Source organism: Mauremys mutica, chromosome 7 (genome assembly GCF_020497125.1).
Source record: "Mauremys mutica isolate MM-2020 ecotype Southern chromosome 7, ASM2049712v1, whole genome shotgun sequence".
Lineage (NCBI taxonomy): Eukaryota > Metazoa > Chordata > Testudines > Geoemydidae > Mauremys > Mauremys mutica.
In genome coordinates this window covers 41,198,098-41,224,385 of record NC_059078.1, presented here as the reverse complement: position 1 = coordinate 41,224,385, position 26,288 = coordinate 41,198,098, and the positions used below count along the sequence as shown (strand labels likewise).

The 26,288-nt window shown below is 37.2% G+C and overlaps 1 protein-coding gene across 3 annotated transcripts in view; it reads left to right on the top strand.

Moving 5' to 3' along the window:
- The window catches only part of LOC123374161 (plasma membrane calcium-transporting ATPase 2), a 170,182-nt gene that overhangs the window by 31,235 nt on the left and 112,659 nt on the right, over positions 1–26,288 (top strand). For all 3 annotated transcript variants that reach the window (XM_045023762.1, XM_045023761.1, XM_045023763.1), the window contains 4 exons: positions 8,723–8,764; positions 10,479–10,643; positions 14,620–14,834; positions 16,600–16,842. In XM_045023762.1, coding sequence (XP_044879697.1) covers positions 8,723–8,764; positions 10,479–10,643; positions 14,620–14,834; positions 16,600–16,842 — 665 coding nt within the window. The remainder of the gene's footprint in view (positions 1–8,722; positions 8,765–10,478; positions 10,644–14,619; positions 14,835–16,599; positions 16,843–26,288) is intronic.

Genomic DNA, 26,288 nt, shown 5'->3' with positions numbered 1-26,288 from the left:
ACATGCCACCCTTCCCGGTCAACCAGGGTGGAGAGAGGAATGCTAAACCCCTCTTCAGTTCTCAGACTTACTGCGCCTGAGAGTGGGCACACCTTTAATTATGCAATCCTTAACATATAACACTAACAGTACCAAACAAAGCAAACATAAAATAACAAGGGTAAAACAGATAGATGGTGTAAATTCTGCAGGGCTCCCCCATTTTTAATTGCTCACCAAACTGTGACAAATTTCTGTTACCAATCAATCCCTCATGTCAGGTGATCAGGCTGACACTGCAGGATGTTAGGGGAAGATAAAACACACCATATAACTAAATTTTAAAGCTTCATTAAAAATAATAAAACAACAATGGAGAGTGTTGGGAACGCTCCCACATCACTCAGGAAGAACATGAATGCCCCAAGCCTTAAGCTACTTTAATACTCACACATGTCCAGACTGGCCACGTCTGTGTATAACGTTCACAGAAGGGGAATAGGTGGACGGGAGATTATTCTGTATACAGCTTGTCTAGAATTTCTAACATGCTTCCGCTCTTGGGAGGGCTGTTCTTTTACACCCTGGAATCTCCTGCGGTGTTTTTTTCAGAGATTCCAGTCCAGGTCAGCTGCCTGTGGCTTCTCCAGTGTCACCAAGCCACACCGGCTCTGGGGTTGCAAAGACTGTTGGATCTCACTGAACAGTTAAGCTTTGCAAATGCAATCTCAGTTCTGTAACTTGTACTGCCTTTGGTTTGCCTCTGTCTCTATTTTTCCACAGCCAGCTGGGGCCGAAAGCAGTTTTTCTTTGTGCTTAGCATAGTCTGCATTGATTCTTGACCTTGAACGCTAAGCAACTTTCTCTTTATCTCTGGGCTAAGCTGAATTTTAAATTAACCCGTTCCTAGACAAATTGCTCACACTGTGTCAGAGGCTTTTGTGATTAAAAGCTCCTCTGAGATATATGATCTTATCTAGATTGAAGGTACCTTCTAATGGGCATTGTTTAGATGGATCTTCACGCGTGTAAAGATTCTAATTCTCTAAATACCTGCAGGTTTTAGGACCGTAATGTACGTACATGTAATATGCTGGGGTACCCTTAGGGGGTGAGGTGGAATGTTTAGACTGTCCCTCCCCCATTTTCCACTTACACACACAGAGAGGGTGCCCTGTCCGTGCTAGCAGCACGTAAACTAAGGATCTCTCCCTACAGGGCACTCACACAGGAGAGACTAACAAGGATGACCACGACTCTCCTACAACTCCCTTCAGGAGGGAATGCTAAACCCCTCTTCATTTCTCAGACTTACTGCGCCTGAGAGTGGGCACACCTTTAATTATGCAATCCTTAACATATAACACTAACAAAAGGGAATCCTCTTTCATTTTGTGCTAGGGCAAGGCACAATTTTGCCTCGAGCCCACCCAGGGACGCCAAAACTGTTGCCGGCACAGAGGCCCGAGGACAGCAACAGTGGTTCGTTGCCCGGTGTGGTTTGCTCCAATAAACACACCAAGGTGGAGAAGCAGACAAAGTTTATTTGGGACCTCAAAGCGGTGCAGGGAGACACAGACACATCTCAGATCAAGCACACACCTACAAGCAGTTTTTCCCTCTTTATACCTGATTTCAGCTAAGCATTCTCATTACCCCTTCTCCCCCCACCTTTCATTCCCATGCAGCAAATACACTTTGCAGTAGCAATTACATTAAGCAGTTAAGTCATACTTGGCAAAAACCACTTTAGCTCGTTAGTAACTCTTCTGTGAACAGTTATCTTGTTTTACTTTCCTTGATCTGTTATTCTGCCCCCCTTAGCCAGGTGCAAGCAGGCCTCATTATTGCCTCCTGGTATCAGTGTTGCACTGAGAACTAGCTGCTACACATTCCATTTTCTGTTGCTAGCTTGTTAGGTTGATTAAAGTTCAAACATGGGAGCGCTTTGGTCAGACATGGAGTGACTTTAGTTCATTCAGGCCTACTACAGAAAGGCTTCATTGACACTGTGGTTTTCCACCCTCCTGAGTTACCTAGAGTCATGCCTAATGACACCAACAAGACCTTGAAGCTTGGAAGCTAGGATTCAGGCAGGCGAGAACGCAGGCAGGCTGCCATGAAGCTGGACAGGCAAGCTGTCAGGAAACCAGTGCAACAATTTGGGATGTAATTCAGACCAGTGAGAGGTTGTGTCACTGATTGTCCTGTGACCCTGAGTTCCTTGGAATGCTCTGCTGCTCTAGCTCACTGTCTGTATGCTCCCAGCCAGCATACAGTCATGCACTGAGTATCTGTGTGTTCAGCTGCATAGCATTTACAGATGTGCGATCGTCTTGTGTAGTTGAAGCTAAATTGCTCAGAACCCCAATTATCTTTGGAAGTATATTATCCTATTGGGAAGTACATGACTGTAAATGAGAGTTACTCCACAGCTCAGTACTCAGAATAAAGGTTAGAATATATAGTAAGCCAGCTGCAGCACCCAGAATAAGTGAACACGGTTCCAGTTTTCCCAACTGCAGTTAACTTGTCCGTTCTTTTTAACATTTATTAAAATTCCGTTGCTAGAATCAGTCTAGCACTTCTATGATGATACAGGGTCGTTACTGCATTTCTTATGTTGAAACTGTGGAATGTATTTTCCCTTGATGAACATGCATAGTTTTCTTTAGCATTGATCAGAATTACACGTGGCCAGCAGAAGGAGTAAACACAGATATCTGTCATTTCCCAACATAACACAATGAGTTTTGTACTTGGACAGTTACTTGGAAAGATTTGCAGGAAATGCAGTTAGAAATGACTGGTAGCCTTTTTGTAATTTGGGAGTCACTGTATTCTGTTTGCCTGACATAAGGTTATCTTATTCTTAATTCAGGATGTCCTTGCTTTTGAGGGGCTCAGATCAGAGACTTAATGTTATTTTCATCTTATATTTTCATACTTAAATATCACACTTGTTTGAAGGAGGCACGTCATCAGGTAAAACATTGTTTAACCTACTGTTAACTATGACAATCCCATGACATGTGTATGTGTTTACCACTGGGATTCCTATTAAATAAGTTGTAATTCCTTAATATATTGGATTTACAGAGTTGTAGGGAAGTTGAATTAGACAGTGGTGGCAGAAAAGAATTCTGAAAAGGTTGCTGTTCATTATAGTGATACTGGAGATACTCTGTTGCTATTAGTTTCAATTTTGCTAACGCACTGCATCGGAGACTAGGCGACAGGAAAGAGCTACTAGTAATTCTATTTAAGCACTTTTCCCATCATAATTTTGACTACATATTGACTTGCTGTATGTCTCTGATCTTGTTTACTTGTAGCATTAGATTGGCTTGGGGATGAGGAAATAATTCATTTCTAGTGCAAAATGATAGTTTGAAAAATCATTATGCTGTACCATACATTTCCTGGGACTGTTCCAACAGAGGAGAATGTAATTAGAATAGATTCTGCTAAAAAGTTTTAAAACAGCAATTGCCACCTAGTATTGAGTTTCCAGGTCACTCTTATGGATTCCTGTAATTATTTGTGATGATTTATGTACCCTAATGCCAGCAATACTATTAAGTTATCTTGCAGCACTGGCCTAAATTAGATTTGAATGAAGTAACCATTTTAAAGGGAACAAGAAGCTTGACTGTGACCATGCCCTGATCGTGTTGCAAAGGACAAAAATCTTAATAAAGGTGAAGGCAACACAATATAATGGACATCAAAAATCATACTACAAAACACAGAAAGACAGTGGTACTAACCCCTGCAGCCCACCCACAAGTTCACAAAGCAAGCAATTAATGGGGCTGTCACAAGCCTCTAATGTGCACAACACATCATGTGGGCAATGATGCTTCTCTCCAAACTTTTCAACCAGATTGGAAAAGGGACAGGAATTGTAATTAACTGAACTGACTTCCACTTCCCTCAGAGCCCCTACCACTGTTCCCTTCCACCTTGTTTCCAGGAAGATATTTGTGCAAAAATAGACCCAATAAAAAAGTCATAACCTTTTTTTAATACTCCATTCCTTATCCCTCCTATAGTTCTAAAGAATTCACATAGATGGGCCTGTCGTCCAGATCCTAGCACAAAATGAAAGAGGATTCCCTCTCAATTCCAAGGCCTATATTTCCCAAATCCTTGCATCCTGCTAATTTGTAGTACAGTGCAGGGCTCACCTCTGGATTCCAAGGCTTTTTGGAACAGCAAAACCCCAAAAGCCTTTACCCTCACTATTCTCCTATTGTACCCTCTTTATATTAATCTTTCAGATGTTTCTTTAGTGTAAATTCAATTGTGATCTAACTTATTGATGTGTGGGAAAACACACAGAAAGACAGAACCGAAGTGTGAAGTTACTGGAGAGGTTAGGGCAGTCAGTGATGCACACAAGGAGGAGAAATTCGGTACCGATAAACACCACCAAGAACAGGAAACAAACAGCACAGAATCATATTGCAAAACAATCTCAACAATTACCGTAAAGTAACTTTATTTTAATTCTTTCTTCTTGCTAGTGCTGGTTACATGAACTATCATGTGTGAAGGAAAGGGGTAGAATCAGCACTGAGGTTGGAAGGGAACATTATCTACCTGAGTCTTAAGAAGTGATTTGCAATATGAATACATTTGGAGAGTCAGAGCCTTAGGGCACCTTTTGATATTGATTTGCCATTTAACCATTGGGTTTGTGTGTATGTTACTAGATAAAATTGCAGTATTAGGATATCCTTGACAGTCTTTCTTGCTACATGCATATATCAGCCATTGTTTTGCAGAGATATATATTTTGTGGGGCAATCTTCAAATTTCTCTCTCACTCACAGTAATATGCTGACCCTGTTTCTGACCTAGGAAGATTGGTTGTGCCTCATTGGGAACCTTTGAGTGTTAGCAGTGTTACTAAGAGCCAAGAAATGTGCTCTCTTTGAAAAACTGAGCAATGATGCTCCTGTTAGTGGACAGCAAGGGATCTAGTCATGAATTGTAATACCCTGGGAAATGATGTAGCTACACCTTGAGGCATGATCAGACTTTTTTATTGTATTCGTAATAGATTGGTTCATATATTATTATCCCCTGCATCTCTTTTCATTAGATCAGTTAGTTAAATGAGCCTTGAGTACCTTAATTAGTTGAAAAACTAACTGAAGATGAAGTTATTAAATACCTAGATTATTATGATGTGGTTAGAGGCAAGCCCAACATCACTAACTGTGCCTCTCCAGTCTATTAGAATTCTGAAGGAGTCAACAGAATAGTGGAAAGGGAAGAACTAGTAGGCATAGTTTATCTTTTGACAAAATTCCTCACAAGAAGGAGGTAAGGGAACTAAGCAGTCACAGCAAGGAAGAAGAGCATAGTTTTCTCATGAAATTAGCAGTTTTCAAAATGGAAGATTGGTAGTGGACACTCCAGGAATCTCTTCTTAGGATATATTTTGGTTGATATGCTAGCAATCTTGAAAAGAGGGTAAAACTTGTGTATGAAACAACATGTCTAGTTAGTCAGGAGTAAGTCTTGGTCAGTACTTCAAAAGAGCCTAGTAAAACTAGGTGAATGGCAACATGATGACAGATTAAATCCAGTATTGATGCATGCAAACTAATGCACAATGGAATGAAAAATTGGAGCCCAGTTGAATGTATTCATCAAATACACTATTCAAGAAATACTACCATTAATCAATTGATTTTGGTATTTGATATACTCCCTTCTCTCACACATCGGTATGTCCTAAATTAACTGTAGTTAATCAAGAAAAAGGCTCATACGCAATCATTGACCGTCTCAGTGAAAACATCAACTTGATGTTAAATAATGTTCAAAAAATCCAACAGTATGTTAGGTTGTATTAAGAAAGTGATAGAGAATAATACTGGAAAAGCCATAATGTGAATCAATGAACTCACCTAGAATATGGTGATCAGCTCTATTCACCTCATCTTAAAAAGGATTTAGTAGAAGTAGGAGGAGTACAGAGAGAGGCAATGAAAATTATTAGTGGCATTAAAAACTTTCATGTGAGGAGACTTGAAGAGGATTAATTTAGAGTGTGAATAGAAGATAAATGAATAAATACAAATATTATATAAAATAATGAATGTTAAAGAGAAGGTCAATCAGATACTTTGATTTACTCTTTTGTAATGCCAAGAGTGCAAAAGTCAAACAGTGTAATTCACAGGCAACATGTCAGAGATAAAAAGCAACTTTTTTAATACAATGCATATTAAAGCTCTGGAACTCACTGCCACATGATAATTTAGAGACAAATAACTTAGTGTAATTAAAAAAAGGATTAGTCATTTATTCTACATAAATAGTAAGCATCTTATACAGGCCACTTTCATAAACAGAGTGTCAGACTAGATGAACCGTGGGTTTGATCCAATGTGGCAATTCCTATATTCCTACTTATGCAATAGGTATAGTGTGTAATAGAGAAACAAGATGGGTGAGGTAACATCTTTTGTTGGACCAACTTCTGTTGGTGAGAGAGACACAAGCTTTTGAGCTTACGCAGACTTCTTCTATCCTCTCTATTGTCCTGGGACTAGCACAGCTACATCAACATTGCATACAACAATAGTCTATATATAGTTGAATTAAGTACTTTGATGTACCCAGAAAAGCAACATATTTTGGTGCTAGTCACTTATACTGCTTTTGAAAGCCTTAATGCTCTTTTGGCATGAGGAAATGTTAACTGTGCTCTTAGAAGGCTTTCAATAATGTTTTACCTTTCAAAAAGAAATAGACTGTTTCTGCCATAAATTAAGACTTTGACTCCAAAGAAAGCTTTCCCTCAGGTCAGAAATCAATATCTCCAGGGATATTTGGTGTCTTTTGCCCTGTATATTAAAAGCCAGTCTAGTAGTAAACTTTTCTTAGACAGCCAGATGCTACATTCAAGAATGCACTACTGTAATTTTTAGATTATACAAAAATGTTTGAGCAGCTTTATACAGATAAAAATAAATTGACTTTTTTAAAATTTTCAAAGTCGATTAAAGCATGTCTAATCAAAAGCATTGGTCTTTTGAACATAAATATTCCTTTAAAATATATTCAATTCACATTGTTTCAATTGTGGGAATAAAGATTGTTGTATCATTAAAAAAATTGCTAAAGAAAATGGAACATATGTACATTTCAATGATCTTACAAATTGTTGTGCTTTCAGAATTAATAATGATTACTGCATTTTAAAAACATTTCTTGCTACTGGCAAAAAGAAAAAGGTGTTTGTGGTATAGAACTGGTAACATAGACTTGAATGATCCCTTGCAAAATATTGATGTCTACTAATGTGAATAGTCTATGATTTGGAATAATTGCTTTGTTTTAACATAAATATGGACACAATATTGATGCAAGGATTGCTGACCTGAGAGAGAGGGATTACATTGTAAATCCAAAATGTAGGTGTACTCGGCTATACTTCAATGGGCCTTCTGAGTCCTAAGAACATCAAAGCATAGCAGTGTTCTTTCTCTTTCAATAATTCTGTATTTTAATCTCTCTCTAAATTTCTCAGAAAACATAGTTTGTTAGTGCAGAGTTCTGATGCAGGAGCTGTGTTGACTTTTCTGTTCTTTGAGGTTTATTTAAACAGAAGCCAGTATTTATTGACCTCTAAATCACTGAAAATACCAACAAGATAGGAATAGATGGATTAAAATAGTAATCCTCTACAGTCTATTTCTTAGCCATCCAATTATGTTACTATAATAAGCATATGTTCCAGTAGTACCTAGAGTTAGTTGTTAAACTAGTTGAAGCATAATTTCTGCTTCTTTGATGTCCACCCATGTGTTGACTTCTGCTGTAATATAACATCTAAGGAGCAAGAATGAATTGCTATTTTTTTTCCCAAACTCACTGTCTAGTTAATATGAAGAACGGGCCAAAAATGCCATGAAAATGTATTAACTACTCCGCTTCCGTAGTGGAATTTTTATATTAAGCATTGTGAACACCCAGCAGCTAACAAAAGATGAGAGAATGTATTTCATCATGTGGGTATAACATTTATAGACTCAAATGTTAATCTTTTCCATATGAGAAATGGTCATATCGTTGTAGAAGATGTACAAGGCCTCCCATTTCCAAGACTTGTATGCAACTTGAAACTGGCCAGTTATGATTTAGTCAGTTCGCATTCACAGTTACAGAGGGTAAAACATGTGCTGGCTGAGTAATATCACCTTTCCAAGATATGTAATTCCAATATGTCAATTTTAAGATCAAGGCTGGTGTTATAAATGTTAATATAATTTGCTTCTATCAAAATTAAATCATAGAATTAATTTTAGCATTCATTTGTAAAACCATATACTAAATCAAATCTGGTTGAAACTGTAGTTTGAGAATACTACTCGAGTTTTAGCTCATACTGAATGTTTTATTATATTTTTTTCCCAAGGTAGTTCATTTTTCCAAAATATATGCACCACTGTTTTTACTTCAATAAGGAAATAAGACTGGCATTATTTTAGCTGTTAGAACATTGGACTTGGCTGCAGTTCTTTGAGTTTTTCCACCTAAGTTTTTTCATGCATCTAAATAAAAACATGATGGTAATGCCTGTTGATCATAAATGTGTATATGAAACACATTCATTATTTTTGTCTGCCCTTTTTATTTAAATTCCATTGTGGTGTTCTGTCAGTGTGATGACTGTTTATTGTCTGTTCTTTGTTGTCTGTTACAATTCTTCATCATATAGGCAAAATGCAGGATGGGAATATGGAGAACAGCCAGAATAAAGGTAATCTTCTTTCATACTAAGCAGGTTGTGGATTGTTATGGTTAGCATGTAGTTAGATTCCGTTTGGCAAATAAAATAATTTGAGGATATATGTGGGAAATATCTTATTTGTTTGAACATACAATGTGCTGGCAAAATGTGTGGGGGAGGAATGAATAGTAGACACTTTGTGAACCTAGGCCAGGGAAATATTGGAAATGCAAGAAAAAATAAATTGTAGTTTATAGACTTTTCATGTATCAGAATTTAAACAGATTAACAAAATTGGTGTTTCAAATACACCATTTATATAGAAGATGTGTGTGTTACAAAGCTTGTTCTGAATTCATTTTTTTCATTGTGCAAGTTACAAAACCAGACATACTATTTTTTGCTAATGAATTTCTAAATCCTATTTTTACCTAAGTCTTGTCTGCTTTGTCTGGCTAATGACATTATATAAACATATTTTTCTTTTCAGGGAGAAGGTAAATAACACTACACGTAGCAATAGCAAAAGTGAATCTTAACGCAAATTGATCTGGATCATAATATAAAAACAGAAATACATGGGTATTGTTGAATAATAAGAAAATTAGAGTGTTAGGTGTTTCTAATATACTGTATATTCTTAGGAAGAAATTAATGTAAATATTTTTCTTCCTCTTTGGAAAAGTTTTAATTGCTTTTTCATTATACCAAAGAGATCATTAACTATGTTTACTTCAGAACCTGCCAAGTAAACAAAATAAGTACTGTAAGATGTATTTTTTTCTCTCTGATAATTATTTAAATACACTCCTGCAGAGTGTGAGATGGAATAGAAACTAGTGAGATTAACTCAGTCTGTCATGGTAGATGACTACTAAATAGAAGGACAGTTCATGAATAATGACTTAAAGCCAAGGAGAGCCTTTCAATCTCCTAGTCAAATTAATATGGTTTCATACAAATGATGATGTATGTCAAATCGTAGCAGAATGACTTTGTCTCATTTCATTCCATTTCATAAAATCTATTTTATCTACCACACTGACCACACACAGGAAGATAGTTACCCTTAAAAAATGACAGGTTTGCCTTACACACTATTGTTGCCTTAGGTATTCGGTAAGGTTTCTTTACCCCTGCAGTACTCGCTATACTTCCTATCCAATCCCAGTACCATAGAAGTCCATCTCTCCTGAAGGAAGGGAGTGGTTTTATTCCTTTAAATTTTATTCATAAGGATTTTGGGGGTGCATGACTACACAGATACTCTTTATTTATGCCAGAAGTCAGCAGGGTGATGTTGAAAGTTTTCAGACTCTGGGATTATCTAAAAAGTATTGCAGTTCTGAGGTAATATTCTTACTTGTAAAACAATTGGCATGTCTATAAGGGTCGCGCTTACGCACAAACACTTATTAATAGTAAGAAGGTATTGAATGCTATAAATGTACATGGCACTATAAAGTCACGTTATATGTCCCAAAGAATTTACAGTCTCAGACCTTGATCTTGCAAATGAGCAGACCTCTGTGCAAATGAGCAAAGCCTCTTATGGACATGCAGGATCAGGGGACTGCGTATATTCATAATTAATCATCCATGTTACTACCAGTACATATGGGGGACTATTACAAGTTGAATTTAGTATGAATAAACAACTGAAGAGATTTTTTTCTTTAAATAAAAGCGTAGAAATTATGTTGGGTAAAAGTTCTAGAATAATGGTTTTCTTCTACATTGTTAGCCAAGCAGCAGGATGGTGCTGCTGCCATGGAGATGCAGCCACTGAAGAGTGCAGAAGGAGGAGAGGGAGATGAAAAAGAAAAGAAGAAGTCCAGCATGCACAAGAAAGAGAAATCTGTCCTCCAGGGAAAGCTGACCAAACTAGCTGTCCAGATAGGCAAAGCAGGTATGAACGGGTAACTAACTAGATAACATCATGCTATGGTGTGGACCACATCATAGGATTTCAAAGCAAATTATTGTGAAAAGAGAGAGTTTTATTAAAAATATGAAGAAAGTAATTATCACAGTACTCTAGAATTGTATACCAAAGATCATTTTTGTGCTTTGGAAACTGAGAAACTAGAAGCTCTAAGCAACTTGGCTTGTGAATATTTGAATCAAAGTGAACTGCAGTTTCTCCTAGCCAGTATTCCCAAGTGCAGTAATTACAAGATATTTAATTTCCTGTCCCCTCAGGACTCCTGAGAATGTGCATTCAAAATCTATAATATCATCTCAGGCTTGGAACTAGATCCTCTTCTCCCTCTACAGATTCTGGTGTAATTTCATTCCCACTTCTCCTCCATCCGCCACAGTAGCTTTTTACCAAATCTGACCGTTTTATTCCATTCCTTCAAAAAAAAAAAGTGTGTGTGATGAAAAATAAATCTGCTGATGATAGTATACTTAAAAACAGCCCTAGTTTGGGTTTCAACTGCATCGATGGTCTATCAGTGGTTCACTCAATTTTTTTCCACAAATGCCAGTGTAACCCCGCCACCTTCTGGTGTGTTGTTCTGTCCCATCTTGTGGCACCGAGACCACTTAGAGAGAGAGAGAAAGAGATTAATGAGTCTGTTCTATAGCCTTAGCCTTTTAGCTCATCCAGTAGAGGATCATGCACTAAGCTCCAGAGGTCCCGGTTCGATCCCACCTGCTGATGACCGGGGTCTGTCAGTGTTACACCAGCTTCTTTGCTCTATCTTGATATAGTCAAACTTTATATTGCTACTCTCCGATGTGTATTTCTAGTAAAGGTTCATTTATTGCAGGAGTTCCCAAACTTGGTTCGTGGCTTGTTCAGGGTAAGCCCCTGGCAGGCCACGAGATGCTTTGTTTACCTGAGCGTCTGCAAGTATGGCCGCTCGCAGCTCCCAGTGGCTGCGGTTAGGCATTCCTGACCAACGGGAGCTGTGGGAAGTGGCGCAGGCCGATTGCCGCTTCCCGCAGCTCCCATTGGCTGGGAATGGTGAACCGCGGCCACTGGGAGCTGCAAGTGGCCGTACCTGCGGATGCTCAGGTAAACAAAGCATCTCGTGGCCCGCCAGGGGCTTACCCTGAACAAGCCACGAACCAAGTTTGGGAGCTCCTGATTTATTGGAATAGGTCATGTGATATAAAGCAGTTCAGTCACATCATATTTCATTTCCTAGAGTGGTTGAGCCTGCCCCATATGATCAGGAGTCTGATTCTTGTCAGTTTGGCATAGTAGGAGCAATTTTGACTTGATTTCTTATACATAGAAGGCAGATGCTTTTTAGTTTCTCTGATTCAAATTTGAGAACGCTTTACAATGAAACTATGAAGGCTGTAGTTATTTGGCCATAGTTGAATAAATCTTTCAAACACAGAGACTCCATGTGTTTCAAACATGGAAAATCTTTCAAACACAGAGACTCCATGTGTTTCAAACATGGAAAATCTTTCAAACACAGAGACTCTAAATGTCTTGGCATTTAGATTTCAAATGATGGTAATGATACATTTGGAAATATGGCCCATTTTTAAATAAATGTTATGGTTATAAAGGAAAACAACCACTTCACCAAGCTAACAAAAGGGAAGCAAAAAGGCTGAGGGACAAGATTTTCTAGAAGGCCCAGGGTTATTGGGTTTACAGTAAAACTTGGATACAGTATTCCTTCTGGCTAATATTAATATTAGTAATATTAACTATTAATTGTCTCAAATGGTTTTCTTCATACATAGGGAGACAAGGTGAGTGAGGTAATATCTTTAATTCGACCAGCTTCTGTTGGTGAGAGAGACAAGGAGCAAGTCTACACTTAAAATGTTGCATCAGCGGAGCTGCAGCACTTTAATGAAGATGCTCTAAGCTGGCAAGAGAGAGCCCTCCCATCAATGTAGTTAATCCGCCTCCCTGAGGGGCAGTAGCTACGTAGTGCTGGCTATATGGGTTGTTGTGTCAGTATAACAACATCGCTCCAGGGTGTGGGTTTTTCACACCCCTGAGCGACGTAATTATACCAATATAGGTCTGTAGTGTAGAGCAGTCTGAGCATTCAAGCCACACAGAGTTTTTCTTCAGGCCACTCTACCTTGAATGGTCTCTTAGAATATGTGCTAACTACTTATGCCAAACAATCTGTTCCACCTTGCATTAGCTGTGATGCTCCGAGTATCTTTTCCCAGACCTGAAGAAGAGCTCCGTGTGGCTTGAAAGCTTCTCTCTGTCACCAACAGAAATAAATAAATAAAATTAATATAAAATAAATACAATAAATAAATAATAAAAATATTACCTCACCCACCTTGTCTCTCTAATGTCGTCGGACTGACATGAGTATAGCTACACTGCATTGTTCATATGTGTCAGTTAAGAGGTCCAAATGTCACGATAAAAATTCAAATAGAAAAATTCTCCAGTTGCCTCTTTCCACTGATGGAAATGGGAACTGTTGATGAAATTGCACCCACTCCAGTGGAGGGACAAAAAAACAAAAAAAAGTTTCTCTCCTCACAACCATAGCCAGATATCCTGTGCCTAATTCTGAATTTTCAAAAACATAAGAAGCACTTGCTCCAAATAAAATTGCTGACTAGAAGTCTGTGGCTTGGCCCACTTTTTTTCAGTGCTGGGGCAAGAAGAAGGGAGCATAAAATATTCTTGATATTGTGCCTTAGTTAGAAGAATATTCTATTGCTTTAAAATATTTTATTTGTTTTTAAACCTGTTTAATAACTTAATAAACAATTTATTGACATGTATTAAAATAACTGAAGTATTAAAATATTTGCCATGTTATTAAACACATCAACCTGATACAAGTTAGAATAATGTATGCTGCTTGGTTTCTTTGGCATGTCATGTAGTCCTGATTAGTGAACAAAAAATGCAATTTACCATCCTTCCTAAATCTAAGGTTAACATGTTCATATGACACCAATTATAGTTGCCCTGGTTTCAGAACAGTAACAGATTATGAACTAACTGTGAATACATTTACCTTTTAAGTATTGTAACAATTCCAAATGACCAGACTGCTTCCTAGTTCTTGCACATTTAAAATAGTGACTAATGTATGGCCAATAAATCTGAATGATAGGGTGAATGCAGCTTTTTGGTGGTAAGATTTCCTACTGCTTATGAAATGTCATGTTTCTGCAGAGTGCTGTGCATCACAGTCAAATGCTTAACATTTGGGAACAAAAGAACACTTTGAGAACATTGCTGTTTATTTTATTATTTTTTATAAACTATGTAAATACTTGTCCTTATCGCCAAATGCCCTTTTACCTTTGCAATCTTGCCCAGCCACAGGTTCAACAGACTGATTTCTAACACAGTTTGTAGAAAAATAAAGACAACAGTCCCTTTCCCCAAGATCTATTAAGATGTGCTTTTATAAAAAAAGAGAAGCATATGGAGGTGGTGTATAAATACCTGAGAGGTAATTGCACAGAACAGGTGGAAGTTAATTCTGTTGTGACAGGATAGATTTGGGTGGTATTAGATAGGATAATGTCCTGCAATTGAAAAAGGAAGACTTAGTTTAGACAACAGGAAATCTTTTATTAAATTAAGCAGATGGTACAGTTTTCCAAGGGTGATCAATAAGACACTGATGCTAGAGGTGTTTAAAAATAAATGTGATAACACACAGGAGTAGTATAGAGTTCAGAAGAATGCAACAAATAACCCCAAAGCTTCTTTTAAGACTTAATCTATGGACTACAGTTTCCTGATCTTACATTTACATGGTTCACAATAATTTAATGTTGATAATATTCTCCCACCCCCCGTGGCCTAAGAGCATAGGTTCAAATCACATTAGATAAAAGTGTGGGGTTCAAACTGCAAATGCTTTGATTTGTTACTATTTCTCCCTGTAGTTAAAAATTACTTTTTGTGTTTTCAGGTTTGGTGATGTCTGCCATTACTGTAATAATTTTGGTACTGTACTTCGCTGTTGACACTTTTGTTGTCAACAAGAAGCAGTGGTTGCCCGAGTGCACTCCTGTTTATGTTCAATATTTTGTCAAGTTCTTCATCATTGGTGTTACTGTGCTCGTGGTTGCTGTTCCTGAAGGACTTCCACTTGCTGTCACTATTTCTCTGGCTTATTCTGTTAAGGTAAGCAGCGCTTTAAGCAGTGGTGGAAAAAAAGAGCTCTTTTGACCAACTCTCAGTATGTTTTAGTTTGGTAGTTGACTCGCTGTTTAATTTTTATGTGGCTGGTAGAAAGCTGGATCACACATCAGTATACCGGTAATCAAAATGTGCACTCTGATAGAAGCTGCTTTAAACATATTGAAGTAATTCAAAGTAAAAAATTCCAATAAAATAAATTTATTGACGTTTCTGTAAATGTGCATTGCAGAAAAATATACTAAACAAATATTAAAGACATTTACTTATTGAAGACAGTCTCTCAGAAATTCACTGTGAAAATTTATTAATGGGAGAAGCACAGTCTTTTTGTATATAATATCTGCTTATCTTCCTATTCCCTGCTGCATCAATATAGGTTTTGGGAAGGATTTGTTTTCTTCAGAAACTCTCTACATTGAGACATGAGGTTTCCACGTGTGTTTTGAGCGTGTATTATTAAATGCTGTTATAGTTGCCCATAGCTAATGTAAATGATTCCATTAGGAAATTTAAGGGAATTAAAACTGGGATTATGGTTTTTGGAGTTGTAGATTATTCCCCTACCAAAATCTGTAGTCTCAGATTACTTTAGAAATCTAATCTACTAATAACACATTGTGTTTCTATAAAACTTTCATCTGAGAATCTCAAAGCACTTTACAAAGGTAGACAATTCTGTTATCTCCATTTTACACAAGGAGAAACTGAGACACGGAGAACATGAAGTGATTTGCACATAGTCACACAGCCAGGCAGTAACAAAGTTGGAAATAGAACCCAGGTGTCCAAACAGCCCTGTATGCTAACCATTAAACATTGCAATCACCTTCTGAATCAGTTGCATAAATACATACTCACACATAGGGCCAGATTGTGATACACTATTGTTTGCATTTGGGAATACCTTGCTCCATGAATAGATTTACTGATTTCAGTGGGACTTCACTTTGGATTACTCATACTCTGAGTAAGAGTATGACCGATTGGCCCAAGGGTAAAGATCACAACCATACTCTGGAATATTCACAGTAGCAAATTTTTGTAAAGTTCATTGCCCCGGTGAGCATATAGTTTTACCTTGCAAATCTAATAATACTGGGATTTGAAATACTATAGAAGAGTCTAAATCAGATGAATAAAGAGAGTTTACCAAAACAGATTATTTTTATAGTACTGCAGTTCAGTTCAAGTTTAAAATAAAGCAATATTCATTGATTTACAGGTAGATAGCTTTGGGTTCATCTGACGCTTGCTGTTGTCATTTAGCTTCTATTTACACTCTTTTGTATTTGCAAATTTTGATCTGGCAGAAAGTTTATTTTTAAACAGTTAATTACTAATTGTTAAATCTCTACCATTAGGACACTTGGCTGAAGGAAAACAAAAATCTGTCTAGAAGTTTGGGAGAAACATATAAAATTACACGAGTACTTAGTATTTCTTACAGTGATCGCTGTTTGAAAATGGCCTGTTATCTTAGCTAATGTTTTGTAAAGCTAAATAATGTTATATTAGTATTCAAGTAATTCCTTAGAATGGTTACACTGCAAATCCAGTCATCAAAAGCAAAATTGGCAAGCATTTTAAGGGGTGACTACTATATGCTCTCTACACTGGGACGTGTGGTAAACAAGCGTGACTACACTCTAATAGTCACATCTAACTATATGCATTGTTACTATGATGAGAGATTTTAAAAATCTGTTATAGCAAATTTTTGAGGACTTCTTACTTTGCTTTCCATCAGAAAATGATGAAGGATAACAATCTGGTCCGCCACTTAGATGCTTGTGAGACTATGGGTAATGCTACGGCCATCTGCTCTGACAAAACAGGGACACTTACAACCAACAGGATGACAGTAGTACAAGCCTACATTGGTGATGTCCACTACAAAGAGATCCCTGACCCAGATTCTATACCAAGCAAAACCCTCGATTTGTTGGTTAATGCAATTGCCATCAACAGTGCTTATACTACAAAAATTCTGGTAAGTAGACTTATTGCGGTCAATCAAGTGAAACGTGGCAGAAGAAGCTGCATAGGTTTTGAAGCATTGTTAATACTTTAATAACCTTCCATTGATCATGAAATATTAAATAGGTCCCCAAAATGAGAGTAGAAGGGACGAAAATATACATATTTTATTTGTTTCTTCAAGAATGGAAATGTTACCATATAGTCTTTATCGGTCATTGTTCTATAACTTAGAAAAAAATACAGTTGATTATTAGAAGGATGAGTACTGCCATGCCTGGTCCCAGAAACAAGGGCCACATTATACGTTGAAACCCCTGCTATTGTTGAATCACTGTGTGATTCAGGGTCCAAGCTATACACTTGTAACTTTGCTTGCACAAATAGTTTTCAATGGCTTCAGTAAGACTACTTGTGTTTAAAATTACTCATGTGCACAAGACTTTGCAGGGTTAGGACCTTAATTCTTGAAATACGAAGAATTAGATTGGTGGGATTAATGGATATTCATTCCAAATTCAGTGGAGGATGAATTTAACTCACGGTGTAAAGGAGGACACTCTGGAAAGAGCAAATTTCTAAAGGGGCTGTAGATTCCACTATGTGGGAGGATTAAGAGGCTACAAAATTCTAATTTCTGCTGCCCCAATTTATTTATCATTTGAAAGGGCAAATAATGCTTTTTTTAGCCCAATCTTAGTACTATATCCTGAAACTTTTTTATAGAGTAGACTGAAGCTTTTTTAGGCTTTTTGTTTTGTCTATTTGCACTGAACTGCCTGGAGTGGCCAAACTACACATTAATATGATTTTAAAAGCTGTCAGCCAAAATACAGTCAGAGATAGTATATTTGCAGAAACGTGAGAGAGTATACGTCCAATTTCTGGTGAGCTATTAAATCCAAATCAAGGGTTTTTTTTTGTTTAAGAATTTGTTAACAAAATGCTCTCTCTTGTAATTCCTGGCATGATTTTTAGGAGTGATGCTATGTAGGCATTAGTTCGTAATAACCATTTATAGGAAGAGGAGTTTGTCGAGAAGCCTGACAGAAATCTCAATGGTTGCCAAGTATGTTTATAGTGAACATGTTTTTTGCAGCAAAGTCTGTCTTTCTGTTACTTCTTTTTAGAGTCTTTGAGCAGTGGGAGTATTACATTCTGCTACTCTGAGCTGTATTTTTAGATGACTTGACTAATTCGAACCTTCCGTTCTCAACAGGCTTAGTGTAAATGTAAGTCCAGCTGTGTCACAGCTCAGAGCAGGAATTTCAATGCAGTGGCTTTCTTAAAACTAAAAATAAACAGATATGGCTAAGCTGAGAGATCTAACTCAACTTTTTCCTAACACTGGGCCAAATCTGGAGAGGAGCTGAGTCTTGATAACAATAGAGGGAGATACTGAGAGCATCTCACAGTTTGGGCCTTCGTTTTATCTTTACAGGGATCTCACCATCTTAGTGTTTCATCTCTCTTGTACATGGCATATGATTATTATTATTTTCTAGGAATGGGAGTGTCTTGTCCTGTCTTTGTTCTGTGATTTGATCACTGGAGATTGACATGATAGATATTTCTGGTTGTTTTGAGAGGTTGTTTTAGTGCTTGCATGCTAAAGATTTCAGAACCCAGGAAGAGGCTGATATGCTGAGCTAAAATATATTTCAGTGCCTTAGCATCCCATTAGCTTGTGGTGTGTGTGGTTGGCTTTTTCATTATTAGTATACTGTGGCAGTGCCTAGATTCAGGCCCTTATTGTGCAAGGCGCTATACAGACAAGAGGAACAAAGACAGTCCCTGACCCAAAGACCTGTCAAACCAGGATGATGACAAGATGCAACAGATAAATATACAGACAAACTGGGATGGGGGACAAAAGGTAACTGTAAGAAGTAAAGATGCATTTTGAATAAATTGTTTGAGAGGTCCTACTAGTCCAGGAGTTCTCAAACTGGGGGCCGGGACCCCTCAGGGGGTCATGAGGTTATTACATGGGGGGTCGCAAGCTGTCAGCCTCCACTCCAAACCCCACTTTGCCTCCAGCATTTATAATGGTGTTAAATATATAAAAAGTGTTTTTAATTTATAAGGGGGGGTCACACTCAGAGGCTTGCTATGTGAAAGGGGTCACCAGCAAAAAAAGTTTGAGAGCCACTGTACTAGTCAGAAGTAACTGCCAGACAATAGAGGTTTTTGGGCATCATTGTACAGGTAGGCTTTCAGGGAGGACTGAAGATAATTTCATTGGGAAGCTCTTCCCATGGATGAGCGGCAGTGTGGAAGAGGTGTGCAGAGGTGCTTGTGGGAAATGTGAGTAAGTTGGCAATTGAATTAGGTGTTACTGATAGAGTGAAAGCAGTGTCAACCTCATAGCATTTGAGTTTTAGTTTTGGATGCACTTTTGTTCATTTTAAATTACTGAGGTTATAATGTGTTGAAGAAGCATCTCTATCCAAATTCTGTGCCAGTTCAGTTCCCCAGCATCTTAATACTGGAAATAACATTTGTGTGCGAGTACTGCGTAATAGGACAGCAAAATGTTCTTCAAAGTGATATACTAATGATCCTGGACAAACTGAATGAATGTTTCCCTTTTCTCTTGGAGTGACATCCTCGTTGATGAAAATTAATTTCCTATCAAGGGTAATTCAATAATCACATTTTAGTCTCAATATGATTTTGTATTCCTGGGCAAGTTTTGACCTCATGGCTCCTGGTTAAAGTGGATCATGTGTGTACATTGAAAAAGGTAAATCACTATGCATGATCATTTCAGTTCATTTTAGCTTTGGGTAGAACACACACTCTACTTCTCTGTAAAAGTGATAAATGGGTGAAATCCTAGGGAAATCCTTAATTGTTCTCTCCACTGTTGGATTTATATAGAGCCAATATTTAGATTTATCTGTTTAATGTTATTCGTGATTATCTGATTTATATTTGTGTTATGAGCCCAACGATTATAATATAGACTTCAATGGAAATCACAACTGTATTATAAGCAGTTACCTTCATTTTTTGATTATATTTATGACATGTTTAAGGGAAGGTGTGTTAAAGATCTCAGCTCTGATAAAGAAAATTTAACACATGAGGTCTTTGTTCCACAGCACTCATTCTATTTAGATCATAAATAGGTCTGGTATAAAATACATAAAGAAGTTAGTTTTCAGGACTGCTAGTTCAGAATGCATACTTACCCACAATTTCATTAAAATAGGCTCTAAGAATGTGTGACTATCAGCTGACACCCAAAGGGCCTATGCGTTATGTCACAAAGATGGAAGTTTGCTTGTTCTGCAAATTGCATTTTGTGTGAACTTACATTGAGTGATCATATATTGGACCATAAAATTAGTCAAGACACACTGCTGAATGAGTAATGATGAGTTCCCCCTCACATCATCTTTTGCTTAAAGGGCAATAGAGCCATTGATAAAAATACAAAAAGAAAACTGTGTCACTGCTTGGGATAAAATATTTTCTCTTCCCTGAGAAATTTAAGACAAATTATTCCACTAGACTTACAATACCATTAAATCTAGCCCTTTATAATATTTTTAAGAACAAGATATGGGATGAACTAAATTGACATTCAGTTCACTTCAGATCAACAGATTACTGTTGTTTTCAAGCTATTCTCCATTAAGTCTTTTTCCAGAATAAATGTGAGACAACTTTGAGAGATGTTTTCCCAGAGAGATTACAGATCATACACTTTTGCTTGTAAATTGTAGAGGGGATGTAGTTTAATAATTCTATTAATCTGAAAGCAAAATCTATGTTTTGGGAATATTCTGATTGCACTTTGAGTAGCTGTACTTCTAATTGACATACCACGGAGTTGCTGGGAAATAGACTCCACACATCTAACATTGGTCTAAGCTAGGAGCCACAACTTTTCTTGAATCACATACTGACATGCAAGATTGATTTCAACCAAAAAGGTATTCATTCTCCTCTTAGAACCACACTGGATATGTTGATGGTAAATATCTCCTTTACTTTATGGTGTAACAGGCCTCTGTTAAATGGAGACCCCAATAAGCTCTCAAGTTAATAGTATTCAGCTCAGGTCAAACTACACCAACCAAATCCTTCTTTATTATGCTTTCACAATGGATGCCTCAGTTTGTACTGCATAAGTCCCATCCATTGGAGTCAGTAGAGCTCCACCATTTCACACTAGCTGACATATATTGAAGTCAGATGGTACAATTTTGAGGGCAGAAAATGTAATTTACTAGGTCCAATAGAGCTGTGCTGTTTGTTTCCAACTAACAACCTATAGATGTTATATTTCTAAGGGAAAGGGCAAAACTTTTGTTTCCCTCTCTAACACACCAAAGCACATGTACTTTTGTCACAATATGATTTGAAATGCTCTGGAATAATTAAATTTTAGTTCAATAATTCATGTAAATATTTGTAATAGGTAGGAATCTCTAATTAGTTACAGAAAAAGGTACAATTGAAACATAGATCCAATACAGAATTTAAAGAATTTGTACAAGTTTACTGGAGCGGCAGTACAGATTAAAAACGTAGTTCCTTTTCATTATATCATCTATCTAATAGTGTAACATTGCTTATTGTTGTTGCTGTAGTTTATTTTTTGTTATGTTCCAACGGCATGCTTTGCATTGTACAAGATAATATGAAGATAGGTCTTCCCCCAAAGGGCTTATATAAAAGATAAGATCTTCTGGGTGAGAGATGAAGGTGTAACTTAGATTTTTTTTATTGTTCTAATGAAAAACCTTATTAAAATACATATGTATATGTGGAGAGACTTAAAAATTGCCCTGAGAAACTGAATTTTAATTTTCTAGATATTGAAAGGAATTCTAGAGATTTCAGCCTAGTGGTTTGCTTGTAAAAATAAATACTGGAATAGAAAAGGGAATGTTGTTCCATCAGAAAGTGCACCTACATTTAGTGAAAAGTCTAGTTCAGAATACCTGAATGGACACTCTTCATGCTTTTTACACACACACACACACATACACACACACACACAAATTGCCTCTGGGCTGAGAACTAGCATAAGGAATTGCATCACAGAAAGTGATTACTTGGGAAAGGTGTAAATAATTGAAAATAAGCCTTTAGCAATTAATTAGCTGCATTACAGGAATAAATAAAATTGCATGTGGATGATGAGAACATAAAATTGGAATCCAAGTGATCTTTTTATTTGTGAGGAAAATATTTGCATAGAAAAATAGCTATCTTTAGGGGAATATGGTGGTTTTTCTGTCAAAAGTAAATTTATGTGAGACATAAGTACACAAAACATGCTTCTCTTTTACAGACTGTTTTTACTTTGAAGGTCATTGAATCAAGTACTGAAAACCTTTTTAAAAATCAGATAAGAGCAGATACATTGAGATTAGCATAGCCATTCCATGTAAAGGACCTAACCAGTGGCTTCTGAGTAGCAACTTACTGTCATTCACATAATTTTTCATTCCAAGATGCACTTCTATATTTTCTGTACAAGTTACATTATTAGTTTTAATCACTGTGCAGGTGACAAACTAGGAGGTTTGGTATTGAATGCTCACCTTGTATTGGAGGTTCAAGCTCTTTAGAAGGAATATAAACTTGCTGACATGATGTTCCCATCCGAAAGATTACCAAATCCAAACCACTTCCATCCTTTCTTAACTGGAAACCCCTCCTGTCATGAGAACAATAAAACACATAGCTACTGCTTGTGAACAGTACACTTGGATGCATGATTAAACCAGCAAGGAAAGCTTCCCATTAGTTACTCAGTGTTTACTACCCCCTGTATATCTCGTCCCACAGCCTCTCCTGCTCTGCATACAATGGCTACTGCAGGTACCTAGGCCTGTTAATGTTCTTGCTGTGCCTCTCTGCCAGCTGCCCTGCTGACCGCTTGCTGCGCCTCTCCACCAGTTGTCCTGCTGGCTGCTTGCTGCGGCTCTCCAGCAGCTGTCCATCTGGCCACTTGCCAAGATGTCTTCAGCCCCCCCACCACCAAACACAGCTCTCAATGATTTCAGCCATTAATGGGGGACCCTCACTGCTGGTGCACACTGTACCAAAGTAGGTCTAATATGTAGACCTAGGTATCAGTGGTTTTAGCTCTGCAGCGTGTAACAAGATTCTCAATTGAATCTAAATTAGCTCTTTTATTATACCATAGAGAGGAAGAGTGAAATGGGGTCTAGGATCCTTAAAGAGGGCCCACACCACCAGACACAAGTACCTGTCCCAACCCTCTTTCACATCATTGGGCTTTGGAACCCATGTTCCTTGCCTAGCAGTGCTGTTCAATTGAGGGTGAGTCCCTCCATTGGGGTATGCCAGGAACAGTTCTGCTGCCCTTGGTTCACACAGCAAGGATAAAAACCCTTTATTACTCCTTCCCCAATAACAAGGAGACTGGGGATCCAACACTAGCCACAAGTAATCATTTGGGCAAGCAATACCATCATGCTGAGCACCTAGGCAGGGTGGGTATGCATGCAAACGAGATCAGCTTCTGAAGTCTTTTTTCACAGCTCACCACTAGATGTCAGAGGAGAGCTAATTCAGACCCTGCTTATGCATGTATACCTTGATAGAAGCTTTAAAACAGATATGAAGTTATATGTAGGAATATTCTATTTTTTTTAAAAAAGGTGAACAGTTCATTTATATTGGTCAGTTAATTGAAAAGTTTCAAACTGACAATCATTAAGCTTTGCACAAATAATTTTTAAAATACTTCCTCACATTTAGTTTAAAAGTTATCAGTGGGTGGAAAGAGGTGTGTACAATGGAAATGCCATCTTTATCCGGCTGTAGTTTATGCAACTGTGGTGACTGACAGAATCTACCTTCTCCTTCATTAAAAAATGAAGTGGGGTTGTATTAGAAATTGAATAAGAGCAGGAAGAGTTAAGGGTTTAAGAAGGATTGTTCTTCCCACCGAGTAAAATGGGTCAGGGTGATTAACAGGTCAGACCATTTCTCATACAAAGCTCAAACCATAGATCAGCTTATACCATGTCTATCAACAGAAAACAACCGGAGTTAATATTTACTGAAACAACAGCACATTACTTTAGAAAGATCCTATATTTTATTGTAACTGCCTGCCAGGGGTAATCATGTTAAAAGGAACCCAGCTATATAATCTGTGTGGAGTACTGTCCTTTAATCAAAGGAAAGCCAGAAGAAAATAGCTTTTTATTCTACCAAAGAAATTTCTAGTTATTTCATTACCTGAAATTGGGAAGTTGGTTTTTTGCTCAATTTTTGTCTTTTAAAAAACAAACACACACACACACACACACACATCAAGCCATTTCTTCCAAAGTTAATATGTAGCTGAAGGTGCCTTCTTTCTCAAATATACATGAAGGCTCAGGCCACATCTTATTTTTTCAAGACAAGTTCACCCATCACTGCTAACAATGTTCTGAGAGGGATAAATAAATAAATAAAAAGCGGGACGGAAATGGTAAAGAATGAAGAAAGGTTGAGGAAAACTTTCACTTATATTAACCCAAATTGACATCCAAGTAAATGACATGGCCTAAATTCTATTTTATTCTTTCCATAGTTTCCTACTTAAAAATTAAGCTGAAAAAATTGCTAGCAATCTCATTGGTTGACTTGTGGGGAAGTCTGTGAGACCAAGAAGTCACTTGGCAGGCAGATGATTAAGTTGTCAGCCAACTGACTTCCCTGTATGTAAGCAGGTTCTCTTTAGGGAGGAAACTTCAATGGGGGGAACAGTCAATATGGCAGCAGCATCTACCCACTCTTATGAAAAGTGTCATAAGATCTTTATCCACACATAGCAGGGAAGGCTTTACTTCTTAGACCCTCCTCTTAAAGGATAAATTGTATTGTTCTCTGGTTGCAGCAGGAGTATGAAGTTACACTTTTTAGGATTTGGGCTTATGGCTCCAGGGTGTGTGTGTAGGTAGTTTGGATCTACTGCTTATACCATGAAACCTTATCTCCCCAGCTCTGCTCTTTGATTTCTATTTTAGGAATAGATTGTATTTTACAAATGCTCTGCAATGTGAAGTTTTGTTTTCTTATGTTCTTATATTACCTCTTTTATTCATTCCATCTGAAGCACCTGGCATTGGCCACTGTTGGAAGATAGGATACTGGACTAGAGGGACCTTTGGTCTGACCCAGTTTGGCCATTCATTTCTTTTTTGTGTTTTCTTAAATTCTTCCCTGTCTTGAATTACATGCAGACTGTGCTGACTAATTAAATAGGGACAAATGAACCTGTTCCTTTAAAATCTTATTTTAAAATAAAATTATATTTTAAAAAAGCAGTGAGACCGATTAAATTTGGTATAGAACCACTGATACCCAGATGCACTACTGCACTTATTCCAAAAGTGCTAAAATGATGGATTGTTGTTTCTAAACCTACTAGCCATTAAAACCATAACTTAATTTGAATTTGAAATATCATTTGCTTTATTTCCAAAATCTGTAGAATGTATTTATTGGAGTGCAACATAATACAGAAAATAAAAATAATGGACACTGAAAATAAAATATGCAAATTCCTTTGGAAAAACATAGTAAATACTTGGTTCAAGTTGCTTCAGAAATGTTTTAAATTCTCTTTATAAAAGAGAATACACCGCTAATTCGATATAATGCCACCCGATATAACACGAATTTGGAAATAACACAGTAAAACAGTGCTCTAGGGGTCGGGGCTGCGCACTCCGGTGGATCAAAGCAAATTCAGTATAACACAGTTTCACCTATAATGCGGTAAGATTTTTTGGCTCCCAAGGACAGTGTTATATAGAGGTAGAGGTGTAACTTGTTAAAGTTTCTCTTCTGTTATAGTATAGTATTTACATAGGAGTCAATGATGGAAAGGTGTAGTCTGAACATAAGACTCTGAATGAAAAATTCTGAGTTCTAATCCTGTCTTGTCTCAAGCATGTTCTTGCTTTATAGGCAGGTCACTTAACCTCTCAGCCTCAACTTTTCCATCTGTAAAAAAATGAAAAAATACTTTCTTGTTCATAGAAGTGTTGTAAAGATTACTTAGTGTAAATACATTGTAGATGGAGCATGCTGTGCAGTACTTGATATTATTTTGTATATGTTCATTGTAAGCAATGCACTCACCACAAAACACTGAAATAAAATAGCTTTTTCATAAAAGCTTTTTTGTAAAATGAATGTCAGTCTTTTCACAGAATAATTTAGGCTGGATGAAAATGACCTATTATGGCATATGGTGCTTTATACATAATAAATATTAATATTAAGAATGGGTCATTTAGTCAGTTGCCTTTGCTTCTAGAAGTGATAATTAGCAGAACATCATAAACTTCATGCATGGTTTGCCATTGCAGTTTTATATAATAAGGGAAATAAATATAGCTACTAATTCTCATTAAACCAGACTGAATTACTAATTGAAAGAAGCTGGTTAAAAAAGATTGTGATAAA